The sequence below is a fragment of the Ammospiza caudacuta genome, chromosome 4, assembly GCF_027887145.1.
Source record: "Ammospiza caudacuta isolate bAmmCau1 chromosome 4, bAmmCau1.pri, whole genome shotgun sequence".
NCBI classification, from domain to species: domain Eukaryota; kingdom Metazoa; phylum Chordata; class Aves; order Passeriformes; family Passerellidae; genus Ammospiza; species Ammospiza caudacuta.
The window spans coordinates 51123489-51137220 of NC_080596.1; the positions used below are offsets into that span (position 1 = coordinate 51123489).

Here is a 13732-nt window from a genome sequence, read left to right on the forward strand (position 1 = left end):
GCCTCCTAAAACTTGGGTATTGTTTGCCACATCATCTTAAGCCATGGCCTCGTGTCAGAAGTGGCACTTTGAATCTGAGTAACAAGACATTCCACATCTGTTTTCCATGAGAGTGACAAGAAAAGTGCAAGGTAACAGATATGGGGTGCCCATGTGAGCACATCGAGCCAAGCGACATGGGCTGAGTCAGACTTTACTGAGCCCAGATGTTCACCCTCCTCCTCACCTCCTTCCCCCACAGTTCAGAGCAGCTGCTAGGGACAGAGGAGCAGCTCTTCTACCCAACACTGCCTCTGACAAGCAGGTTGTGATGTGGAGCATATCCGTGCTCCATCATCCCAGTGAGACATGGGGCAGCTTCTGCCAGGAGCAGCCCTGCTTCCTCTGTCTAAGGTGCAATTACCCACTAGATGCTCAGAAGTTTCCCTTGTGTCTCTGCCTTCCTGCTTGATTTGCCTTGGCTCTAACAGATTTTAATTCTAGCAGAGTGTTTCAGCTCTTACTTGCACTTGGCATCAAAGCTCACCTCCTCTCTTTAATTTTCACTTCAGCATGAAATACAGAGAAAGAATTGTGGGAAAAGCCACTGGTAAGAGGGAGGTAAGAGATCAGAATGAATCAGCAATAAATAATCTGATCAGTAGAAACATTAGTGGGTTTTCATATGTATGTAAATACAAAAGCTGTTCTTGTTGTTTGGATAACTTTCTAAACCACTCTGACTTCTGAGAAACTACTCAGCTTGACTGGCCCGTAGACAAATGTGCCATTGCAACAGAGACTCTTGTTGAACTTTTGCTAGTTGTTCTATGAGAATTAATCATGTTTTACAACCTTTCTCTAAATAACCAGCTTTGAGGCTTACCATGTGGCAGCAGATAAATTTCAAAAAGAAGTTATGTTAAGTTGAAACTGTTCATTTTAGAGAAAACCGTATTTTCATATGGCCACGTGCCCTTGGGAGGTGTTATCTCGTGTTGTTCAGTTCCACCTCAGTCATTTAACAAACTAGGGACCAGGGTGATTTCCTTTCTCCCAATATACAGAATTCTACTTTTGGGTACCAGTTGAGTCCAGAGTCCATGAATTAATATTCCATAAAACCAGATCTGTTAAAAATGCCTAGAAAGTTATTTTGAAATATGTGTGTATGCACTAAATTGTATATTATGAAGTTATGAAGATTTGAGTTTCTAGTAAAAAAAAATAGCATTCCCCAAGATATTGGGAAATAACAAAGACATGCACATTTTTTACTTCACTGAAATAGCATGGCTTGAACATGTATATTTTGAACTTGAAGTTGGAGGTTTAGGAGAGTTAGGTTGCTTTTTCTTAACTAAAATGACATTTTTCCAAAGCTTTTTTAAACTCTCAGTTTAAATTCAGCTCCAGAAAGGACAAACAAAGCTATAAAAACAAAATTCCCAGAAGCTTCCTCTGGCTTCTGTTAATTGTCTGCGGGAGATTTGATTTCAATAGTGCAACTGGATCTGTGTTTGATTTTCAGCTGCTTTTTCAATGCCAGCTTTCCCTGGAGCTTCTCTCCAGTGAGCAGTGCTAGCAAGCAAGCCAGGAGGTCGGGAGCCCCAGGGCTGTGGTGCCACCAAGCATTGCAGCTGCAGCCCCAGGGCATCAGGCTGTAGTGCCACCAAGCATTGCAGCTGCAGCCCCAGGGCTGTGGTGCCACCAAGCATTGCAGCTGCAGCCCCAGGGCATCAGGCTGTAGTGCCACCAAGCATTGCAGCTGCAGCCCCAGAGCATCAGGCTCCAGATATGTTTGTGGGGGCTTCATGTTGGATACTGAGCAGTTCCTCTGGTATAAGCTGAGAGCCAGCAGGCAGGAGTGCCTCTGCAGACTGGTCATTAAGAGCCCCTCCTTCCTGGCAAAACAGCAAGGTCTTTGGCCTAGAGAGAAGGAGATTAGAGGATTAATTTTAACATCTTCTGAGTATGCCTCTATAGCACTGAGGTTATTGCTACACTGTTCTTCATTTTAGTTTAGTATATTTGTTTGTGGCAGGCATCTATGATTTATCTGGGTAAATTCCACTCCCTTTCAGATTTATCTTTGCATCACTGTTGTCTTGAACAGATTCATATGAGCCTCAGTGAGGAGCAAATGAAGCCATTTGCTTCTAGGGAAACAGTGATGGTTCAATAAGATAGAAAAAACCCCCACCTGTACACAGAATTAACACTAATATCAGTCAAACACACACAGAGCCCCTTAAATATAACAAACAAATATAATCTCAGAAGTATCATTGCAGCAATCTCTCAGGCACACAAGTATTCTGACTGCATTATGAAAAAAGGCCTAGAAGTTTTTTGAGCTTGGGTTATTTGCTTTGAAACTGCTCTTCCTAGATTGAGAGTTTGTGAGCTGCTTTCCCATCCTAAACTTCATTACCCTGTGTGCTTGCTTATGCCCACCGTCTTTCTCTGTGCTCCGCTGCTGTAGGATTTTATTTCGCTAAAGAAAATACCTTTTCTCCCTTTCTTTAAGCTTCCTTACATTTGTCATGCTCATTGCATGCCAGTGGACTTAATGACATTGTTTATTCCCCACTTCCACTGGGCAAGGCCTAAGCACATCCCTGGTTTCAGGGTTAATTGTAGCTTTTTCAGCTTTCCCATCTATTGGGCAGCAACAGCTCTGGTAGTTTGCCTGTCTCTCTACCATGGCAGGAGAATTGCAATGGTATAAATGGTGTATAGCATTGCTTTGCAGTGGTATACACAGGTGCAGAAGAGAGCTGACCAGAATGCACTGTGGTGGATCACTGCTTTCAGCCAAATTTGGGGCAGGTAGGAAGGATTTTTTAGAGTTATCACCAAATTTTCAAGAGAAATATTAAGTAGCAGACAGTAAACTTTAATGAACTTCACTGACCTGAACTGACGCACTGCTTTATGTCACAGCAACCTCATTAATGGGAAGTCCGACCAACGTTTAAGTGGTTCCTGCGTTTCCCAGGCACTGTGGGGCTGAGGTGCGGGGTTCGCAGCGCTGGGGCCGTGGGACTCACAGTGTGCTCCCCCGCAGGCCAGCGAGAAGCAGGTTCACCTGGTGGTGTCGCGGCAGAGCCGGCAGCAGCCCCCGGACCTGCTGCAGGAGACGGGCTGGGCTGCCGGGGGCTCCCAGCCCTGCCCCGCCGAGAGGAGCGGCCCCGGCAAGGTGAGGGCTCCTGTGTGGGGTGTCTGCCATCCCTGGGGCGGGGGAACGGGAGGGCAGGGAGCGTTTTGTGTCTGAGGGTGTTTGCTCTGGCTTCTGCCACCAGAAAAAACACGTCTCGCTTGGCAATGGAAACACAAAGGCTGTGCCGCTCATTATCTCTCCACTGGTTCTGCCCTGACTCTGCCTGGCGTGGGAGGGAAAGAGAAGGCAATGGGCAGTGCTGGGGCAGGTGCTGATGTGCGCACAGTGTCCTGGCCACGGCCACAGGTCTGACCAGCAGTGGGAATCTGCAGAGGACAATGAGGTCCAACAAAAAGAAATTTTTTTCCGAAGTTTTTCCATCTGTAGCATAGTCTTCAGACAAAAAGCTTTCACATGCTGGCCTAAAAAATTCCCATAACCTACTTGAAAATTGTGGTCATCATTAGGCTGTTGCTCATTTATTAACATGCCCTGGCTGCTGGGAGCTCAAGGACTTTCTGTGGAGCTTTAGACCCAAAGCATGTTTGTTCTGCTTTGGCAGCACCTGAAGCTTGCATGGTGTGGGGTCTGCAAGGGCTGGTTGTGTGCAGCACCCAGCCCAGGGACACAGCACAGAGCAGCCATCTCACGCAGATCAGGCTGTGGTTGCCACACTGTGCCCCAGCTGTCCCTGTGTACCTGGCCAGAGTGTGTGTTCCGTGCATCTACACTCACAGTATTCTCTTTGCCTGAGGCAGAGAGATGCTGATCTTCAAACATAGGAGGTTTTAAGTATGACCAATGCAGTTAGAGTTTTGAAAATATGTTTTCTGAGCTTGCTCGGTGTTATTCTTTCCACTTTAGACAGAACAAGGCATGTCCTTGGAGGAACTGATTATTTTTTTTATTTTTTTTATTTCACTAAATTTGAAGCCACATGTCTGGCTAATTTACATTAATCACCCTGAGTGTCACTTATGCAAACCCATGCAAGCTTGACCCTGGCCACGGGTGCCAGGGGTGTATCAGGGAGGTGTGCAGGCAGGGCTTAAGTTCATCCTGCTTGATGGATAGCCAGTTGTGTCCTTAAAGGGAACTTTGGATCAAATATCTGGTGCACAGCTGTCAGCCAGGAGACATGTCTAGCTCTGGATTTTACAAATGTTAAAATATACCCATTTTTGCAGGTCTTTTAAAACTACATTATTCAGTGTTTTTATGTGTTAAAAACTCTAGTGTATACTTACGTATTTTTAGTTTTCCTTTCCCACAAAGCCGCAATCACAGCTCTTGTTAGGTTGGACCAGATTAGCAGGAGTTAAAACAGCAAGCAGGCAGTGTTCAGTAGCTACTAGCAAGTAGTGCCCAACAAATGATGCATCTGCCAGGCATGACCTTCTACTGAAGCAATGATTTCCTTTGGAAGGTATGTGTAGGACAGCAATTAGCTTGTGTTGGTACTGCATTCTTCCTAGGGAAGATCCAAGCACCTGCTAACTCTGCCATGTTGGTCTGAGTAATTAATTGATACCACACGGGATTATTTGGGAACAGAGCTTGTCTCTCTCTGCCCTGAGATCCTCATTTCTCTTCCTGTACCAAGGGATGTTGGATGGGAGCTCTTGGTAAGTCCCACAATATTTTGGGTAGCTGTGAGATTGAAGGCACAATGAACAGTCCTCTAATGAGCAAGTGCTATAAAGATTAAGGAATCATCTCTTGTTGCATAGGCCACAGCTTTTAGGGGGATTTCCAGTTTTCCACAAGAGATGAGTACTGCATGAGCACATGAGCGGGAGTACTGCTGTGGACTTCTGTGCAATGCCACCATTTGGGCACATTCCAGGGAAGATCACAGGCCAAAAAAGAGAGCTCTGAACAGTTCCTACCTCCCTTTAGCTTTGTGTGTAGGTAGTAGAGGTCTTCTATCAGAGAAAATGCTCTGGCAGTAGATCAGCAGATCAGTACAGCCAGCAGACACAATGAGCTTCAGGCACTGTGGATTTTTGGTCTGATATAAACATTACTGGAGTGTTAGTTGCCCTTTTATAGGGCATGACTGTGTCAGTTTAAATATTTCATTATATTTTGCTGAAGGTTTAACTGAACATAATTTGCAATTCAAGATTTTTAAACTGGCTTTGAAAGATTAAAAAAAATGTTATTTATTTTAAGCAGGCATTACTGCAGGAGCAATGCTTGCAAACCTAGGGCCTGTACAGGACATGCTCCTGCCCAAAAACCAAGCTAGTGCTTGTTGGTTGGGCCTCACTGTCAGGGAAGTCTCCCATGTGTGTGTGGTCTGATGGGTCTGCTGCCTACTGCTATCAGTGGGATTGCTTTATTACATGTGATTAATAGAGGATTGCTAGCTGCCTTGATTTCTGGCTAATTTTAAGGCATTTTTTGTCCCCTGAGCTTACTGAGAAAAGTGATATTAGACAGTCAGGAATGCTCTCTTTGAGTGAAACTGCTCTCACTGTACAGCATGTATGTGTACATGGGCTGAAATCTGCTCTCAGCCTGTGGCTGTATTCAGCATCAGGAAGGAACTCTAGCTTCCATCAAGAATAAACCCTAGCTTCCAGCAGCCACCTGGCTCATGCAGTGGCTCAGGAGCCACTTTGGGCCAAGCTCTTGGCCTCAGGACAGCCAGCCTCCATCTGTACTCCATGGGGAGGTGACAGGGAGGTGCATCTCCTTCAGGCCAGTGGTGACCTGCCGTGTTGCCCACAAGGCTCTGGGTAAGAAGAGGATGATCCCTTGTGACCATGTCCTTCTCTGGTGGTGTATGCCAGGTGCCAAGAGATTGGTCCTGCCCAGGGTCTCATGGATCTGTTTTCCCCCGTACAGAGATTGGGGAAGCACAGCCCAAACTGTTCTGGCTGCTGCCTAGACTCAGAGAAGAGATGTCACAAACACTTTCTTGTGCAGCTGAGGCTGTGAAGCCAGGCTGTAACACATAAACAGGCCTGATTCAATTCCTTTGAAGTCACTGGGAGCTTTGCCATTAATTATATAGCACTTGTTTTTAATTGGAACTGTTTTCTTATTTCTTTCAAATTAATTGTCTAGTACTTAGGGCAAAGAAAATGTTGCTGGAGCAGGCAATGTTTCCTGACCAAATGAGCAGGTTAACCTTCAGGTAAAGTACATTTTCCAAACAGACACAGCGATGGTTTTTGCCTGCAAGACACGTGTCATGGCTTTGATGTTGTGATAATCTGCTGTAAATATTTATTTTCTAGTAAATATACAGAAACGGAGGAAAAAATAAAAAGAGGAGGAGATGAACTGTTATGTTTTTCTTCTCCTGACCTCCAAGGTCGCTTCAAAATGACAGAGAAGGACAATTGTTTAGAAGAGAATGCACTGAAATGCAGTCACTGATAAACACTGCCTTTTAACTGCTTTACTTGCTATCGATTGTACCTCCAAGCAAGTTCTACGTGTGTTTACTAAAAAAGGCTTTACTTTCCTTTCATCACTGCCTTCCTCTCAGTCAAGTCACCCCAAGTCCTTTCTGTCTGCAGCCATATAAAAAATGACATGGGAAAGAGTAGTTTCAAAAGAGAATTGGTTCTTTGTGGTTCAGCATATAAGTAATGGTACTTCTATAATTCTCCACTGATATGTAGCAGGGCAATTTGTTCCCAAGCAGTACTTTGAAATCATTCCTCTCTGTGCTGATTCCTCAAAAAATAGTGATAAGCTGGCTAATGCTCTTATGTTTTAATTGTCTGAGATGTATGCTGCATAAGTAACATGACTGCTCTCTCACTCAGAGCCAAAAATAGAATCCCAATTTCATGTGTTGCTGCAAAATTTCAAATTGCAATTTTGGGAAAATTGGTAGCCCCCTATCCCACATGTTTCAAAAAGTGGCCTTTTCCTGATGGAAAGCCATTCATTTTCAAGGGAAAAAGGATATTTTTGCAAAACATGGATGAAACATTAAGTTTAATTTGCATAAAGATAGAACTACTATGTTTAAAATATTTACACCTTAAAGACAAAGGTGAAAGGTTAAAAATTATCTGGATCAGAACATGAAATTTATTAGAAATCGAACATTTTCTGAAGGTTTTAAAATCTTCAGAAATTGATAGGTTTGTTTGCAAGCCCTAAGCCAAATTCCTGTGACATAGTGCCTATGTTCTGCATGGACCATGTCTAATATGTCCAAACAACTGTGTGTGGTTTTCTCTCAGAGACTGAGAGAATTCTTCTTTCCACCGAGCTCTTTGCCTTTTTGCTTCTGGAGCTCTGTGGCAGCTACTGTTCATCTGCTCAAGCATGGAGGAGTCCTTTGCTAAGCTTTTAGGAGGTCCTGTGTTCTGTTGTTAACATCGCATCACAGAAATCTTGATGTGGAGTTAGTTCCACCAAACATACCTTTAAAAGAAAGCACAAATCAAAGACATGGTCTGCCCTGCTCCCATAAAAACATTCTTGCCATAATCTTCCTTTGTCCCATCATTGTCACTTAGGGAGGCATTGTGGATTCATCTGCTCCACTTTCCATGCTGCTGGCCCAGGAATCAATGTAAAATGTCTTTGTGAGATGTCAGATTACTAAGAGATTAATGTGGCTTTAAATGAGTTTTATAGATTATTTTTGCATATTACGAATGTGAGGTCACATTTGTGAATGAGAAGAGTCTTTTAAATATGCATTTGAAATGTATTTAGAAGCATGCTATTATATATGAGACTGGAGTGGATAATGCTGCTCCTGCAAGAAGGGCTGGGATTGTCAGGAGTTGATGTCAGGAGCACTGCTTAGGAAATACTTAAGGAGAGCAAAGCAATTAACATTTAAATCCAGATTTATTTGCCTTTCAAACTCTTCTGCAAGAACTGAGTGCATGGTAAACATGGCATTCAGTTCAGAGGTTTTGTTGGAGCTTGCACTGCAGTGGTTCTCCATCCTGAGGGCACCTCAGGTTTGTTGCACCCTCACTCATGCACCAGTTATTGCATGACCAGCTGTGTGTATTTAACTTTTCCTGCTCAGAGGCAGAAATATATGGGATGGCTGTCCCGAATTGACCCTTCAAGCAGAAGCACTAAGAGCACCCTGGAAACTGCTCTCTCTCCACTGTAAATGTTCTTCTCTTTTCTTGAACAGAAACACTTATTCTTCAAGTCTATTTCCACCCATAACTTACATAGAAACACAGACATCTGGAAGATCAAATGAAATATGTGTCTTCTAGTATGTCCCAAATGGTTTCATTCCTCAAATCCAAGAGGACTATTTCTCGCTAACTACAGATGATGCTCAGACTGCAAGCAGCAAGATACAAAGCACAACCTGATAGTAAAAGATATAATGACCAGTTGTGATATTATTATCAAGAATTTTTTTTCTTTTAAAATCAAATTCCTTATTTACTTGTCAAGGACCTGATTCTATTAGCCTTAGGACTAAAACAACTCTGGTTTTCATGTGAGCAGTGCCTGACTTTAACTTTTAAAGCACAGTTATCTTGGTGGTAGCTCTGACTGCAGATGCTCACGCCCCTGAGGGAGTCCTGCCGGCCATCAGGCCATGTGGCTGGGAAGTGTCTTGGTGTTACTTCCATGAATATTTGTTTTGATAGAAAATGCCAAAACTGTCAGGGAGGTCACCATGCCCACAAACTGTGTTTGTTGTTGCTATTTTCTCCATCACAGAGCACCCTTCACACTGTCACCTGTCACGAGAAGGTGGTGGCTGTCCGGAAAGATCACACGGAATCGCTGGGAATGACTGTGGCAGGTGGAGCATCTAACCGGGAATGGGATCTGCCTATCTATGTGATAAGTGTGGAACCTGGAGGAGTGATCAGCAGAGACAGCAGGATAAAAACAGGTAAAAAGGGGGGATTTTGAAAGCCTGCCTTAAATCAAGACCTTCTTTTGAAAACTGTGGGATAGTGAAAGAGCTTCACACTCTGACATCTTCAGCAATCCTATCAATTTTGGGATGTGTCAGATTAGAGGATCTCAAGTCAGCTACCAGAAAAGGCATAATATGCAGCAGTAATCATCTCTGTAAAGTAGGACATAGGAATATTCTGGTAGGAAAAAAAAGATAAATAGCTTTTCACTGGAAAATTCTCCTAACTCTTGATGCATTCATTGTGCAACCTTCATGTGTTTTCAAAGTAAATTTTTTTGCTTATTTGTCATTGCATTCATTAATTTGAATTAAATATAAGGATCAAAATTCCCATTGTATATGAAGCCATATTAATGCCTTGTGGCTCAGCCTCATGTCTGAAAATATTGGCTTCCTAACCCCATTTAGCTACTGATGTAACAGGATGATAAGGCTAATAGTTTCTCCCCTTCTGCGTGAATAAGCTTTTAGAGCCAGATGAGGACCATATTTTATCAGTTGGTTTTGTGGGAATAGCTGGGCAGCAGAGGAAAGATGAAACTCTCAGGTTTCAGGATGTTACATCCTCAAGAGCCTGATCCCTCAGTAGCCTGCATCCAGCAATGGCACAGCTCACCTACCCTTCATCCCCTATATTCTCCCTCAGTCCAGTCTCTGCCTGGAAGCTGGAGGGAAATCCTGAGTTTAAGGGAAGTGAAGGCACCCAAAAATGGGGCAGAATAGCTGCAACCCAGTCAGACCCCAGGAGCCTGGGTCTCAGTGCCCAGCATTGGCACACGTGGGAACTCCCTCTTTGTGCGTACTCAATGAAACCCATGTGAGAACACAGCAACAGGAGCAAAACAGCAGATCTCCCCTTTTCTTCTGCTGGGACATGACTGCCTGTCAATGGAATACACTTTCCAAAATATATTCATCATGAGGCAGTATGGAAAACTCAGCCTAGTTAATTTGATAAAATTAGAAACAAATGCATATGTGATGTTATAATAGCACCATAGGTCTCTGATGTAGAGCAGCTCTTAGGCTGTTGTCCTTCTTACTGGGGACAGACAACAAGAAGAGATTAATGCTCATTTGCAGTGCCTGGCCTGCCAGTGATAAATCTCTGCCTGGAGAAGCATCCAGGCCAAGTATAGAGGGCACCCAGGAAAGCCCTGGCATGGCAGCCTGCTCTGAAGGGTTGCAGAGCACTTGGCATTGAGGCTGCTTGCATGACATTGTGATGTCTTTATTGTTCTTCCTGTAGTAATTGAGGTCATCTTTGCATTTTTCTCTGTGGCTGCTGTGCCTATATTATAAATAAGGCATACAGAAAAATGGTTTGGCTTGCAGCCATTCAAACAGGCATTAATATGAAAATAATAACATGTCATTCTACAAAGCAAACTAGGAAGAGCCAGTTGGAGTGGCAGTCCTCTGCTAAGGGAGAGCTGGGAGAAAAAACATCACTGAGCTGTGGGGTTTCAAACTTAGGCTGAGTACAAATGTTGTTAGCTGGAAGTGGACTCCAGAGACCCAGAGCAGTACTAGGCACCAATACCAAAGCTTGTAGGTACAGCAGGACCCCAGATGTTTGTTCAGCTCCAGATGCAGGAGATGACGTGGAAAGAAACCAGGAAAAATCCTCTGTCCAGCCACGCAAGGTTTCTGTGTACAGGAATCTCCCCTCATGCCTGTGGCATGTTTACTAGCATATGCTTTGTTAAACGACAGGAATAACAAAAAACCTCATCAGGTTGCCGGTTCTTGGCCATGGATTTGACTCACTTGTTTGTGGAGGGGATCCTGGAAACACTTGCAGGGTTTTTTATCATCTGCTTTATTGGTCTCAGGTGACATCCTGCTGAACGTGAACGGCATTGATCTGACGGGAGTCAGCCGGAGCGAGGCCGTCGCCCTGCTGAAGAACACCAACTCCTCAGTGGTGCTCAAAGCCCTGGAGATGAGAGCATGTGAAGCCCAGGAGGAGCAGGGTCACCTCCCATCCCCTGAGGACACACAAGTGACTGCTGAGAGCAGCGAGTGGTCGCCGTCCTGGGTTATGTGGCTGGGGCTGCCACGGTAAGTGCACAGATTGCAACCTCTGGCTGAGGGGGAGTGGGAGGAAAGATTTGTATTTTCTGGCAATACTTTATTTTGGCTTGATTCATTGCACTGACATCTTAATTAAATCCAGGCTCTGTCACTGACTTGACTCTAAATACCTCCCTTTTGTAAATGGGTATGTGTACATGGCAAAATAGACATGCAGTTCCCCCATGAGGGAGGATAGGATGCTGAATTGCTTCAATCTTGTAAACATATCTGGCACTTAGGGAGTGAAAGGAAAATCTTACAGGGATACAGGAGCTTGCTGAATGGGAGTTGAGGCTCAACCACCCTGCAGAAGGCAGATACCCCTCCTGCAACACTCAAGCTGCACAGCCCTTCTCCTTTGCCAAATCCAGCTGAATTGTTTGACTTTACCCAGATGTTGCAAAGTTCATGCAGTTGGCCAGTGTCTCCAAATCACCTCTTTTAACCCCACCCCCGCCTGAAAGTAGTCCATTTGTCACACACAGGAAGCAGCTGTGTTGTCGTTTCAGCAAGGATAGCTGGAGCCACATCGGCTGTCGCTGAGCTCTCAGTGTGCACGGTGTAATACCTACAGCTTCCAGGACATTCCAGACAGAATGAAATGAGGACACACTGTCAGTCTGTGAATATGCAAAGCTGGGATCACAGACTTGAAACTGACAGTTTTAAGGAATTAAGGATTTATCCTATAAGTTCTTCTTGACTATACTCCTAACTCTGGCAGCAGTTCAGTGTCTCTCTTTTACAGGAGGGCAGGAAAAGATGGTCTGCAGAACAGGTGGGCTTTTCTCTAGGCACAGTTTCAGGACTCCTCTTCATTTCCTACTCTTGCATAATAGGTTTCCCTCTTTCTAGCTGGAGCCATTTTGACCTTGAAGCAAGGTCTGCTGTGAGGGCCAGATGTTTTTTGAGGCTTGGTCTGATGCTAATGACTGTATAACATGTGCTGAAGCACTGCAAGAGCAGGAGGCAGGCTGTGTGTCTGTAACCCACAGGCACAACGTTCCTCCTCCACTGGGGAGGACTACATCTTTATACCTGTGAAAGAAAAGCAGTAAAAAGAAAATGCAGTAAATGGATGCCCCAGGCAATGGTAAATTCTCCTCACTCGGTGTCTGAGGACAGGCAGGCCCAAGGAGATCCTCATTCCTGCTAACTTCTACTCTCCTGAGCTTGAGCAGCACCATGGTGAAGGTACTAGAGCACGGGTAATGCTCTCAGTGAAGAGACAGCAACAGACCAGAGGCCTTATAGATGCTGCAATCTGCAGTGCTGAGTCTTGCCTTCTATCACCATCCATTGCTAGATGGACTGAAACAATCACACCCTGCCTATGCCACCTTCACTGGGCTGTGTAGAAAACCTGAGCTGCCTGGTCATCATCTTCTACTCACAGCTGCCTGAAGTTCCCAGTACCTCAGCATGGTAGAGGACACGAAGGACAGAGCTCCACAGTACTGCAGGCTTGTACTCAGAGTTCACATCAGTAAGTTCCACTTCGCAGTTTGGCAATAAAATGGGTTTTCCTGTTTTAGAAACAGTTTCTGAGCTCACTTTAGCCTTCATCCTCTGAAGGCTGCGTGTGTGAAGGCATTCCAACTCTTTTCGTCTGAAGGGAAATCAGCCCCAGTGTCAGCAAGGCTGAAGACAAGAGCTCATTGTAACTCCATCCCCAGCTGTGAGGCCGTGCACAGAGCCCAGCATGGCCCTTCTCCTTCAAAGAGACATGGGGACATTGGTATGCTGAGTGGGGACACTGCTCTGAACATCAAACTAGCGCCTGGGACAGGCACCAATGCACATTAGATGTGACAGTAACAAAGGTGCTCTGTTTTCTTATTGGCAGCTGATTGGCTGAGTAGGGGCACAAGAGGATCAGGTTTGGGATTGCTCACTAGGTATTAGCAGACCCTTCAGTCTTCCCCTGCATAATTGTGCTCACTCACTTACTGTTCTGATTCTCCAGGGCCCACATCAGACGTCTGAAAGTCCTTCAACAAGTTCTCTTATGAGGATGTGTATCATGTTAACTCATTTTTCTCCAGGTTGAGCATTTAACCTTTCTCTGGCTTTCAGTTTGCTTTTGGCAAGGATCATATCTCATTAGGTCCCAAGATATTGTCAGCAGTCTCATGACATTTTCCAGGCTGTTAGAGAAAATTATGCTCTGTCTTAATAGATGTCTGATAGGTCCACCTTGAAAAAAGTGCCTGAAGTGCAGTTATGGGGTAAAATGTTGAAGAATCACCTACTTTAATTAAAACAATTTACTAGAAGGACTGTTCCAAGATGTGTGAGTCTAAGAATGTTTGGTACAGCTAATGGAAAAGTAGAAATGTCAAAATCATTATTATGCAGGATCATGCAAAGTACTTGGGAAGATGGGCCAGAAGGGGCAACCCTACATAAGACAAATTGAGCAAATAGAAAAGGAAGTAAAACTGGTAGGTCAGGAACAGGCATGGCTTAAAAAAGGGGGAGCTGGATAGTAGATTATTTAAATTATTTTGAGAAGGGAAAGATGTGGCTCAAGACAAGCCCTGGCAGTGCAGTGTGTGTATTTGTTCAGCAAGCAAGCAAGGTGGGGTGTTCAGAGGCAGCTTGACCTCACAATTTCGAGTGGG

At 44.5% G+C, this 13732-nt stretch overlaps 1 protein-coding gene across 2 annotated transcripts in view; it reads left to right on the forward strand.

Moving 5' to 3' along the window:
- Positions 1-13732, forward strand: part of LNX1 (ligand of numb-protein X 1) — a 65135-nt gene that overhangs the window by 46375 nt on the left and 5028 nt on the right. For both annotated transcript variants that reach the window (XM_058804410.1, XM_058804411.1), the window contains exons 6-8: positions 3050-3181; positions 8822-8999; positions 10865-11093. In XM_058804410.1, the coding sequence (XP_058660393.1) occupies positions 3050-3181; positions 8822-8999; positions 10865-11093 (539 nt within the window). The remainder of the gene's footprint in view (positions 1-3049; positions 3182-8821; positions 9000-10864; positions 11094-13732) is intronic.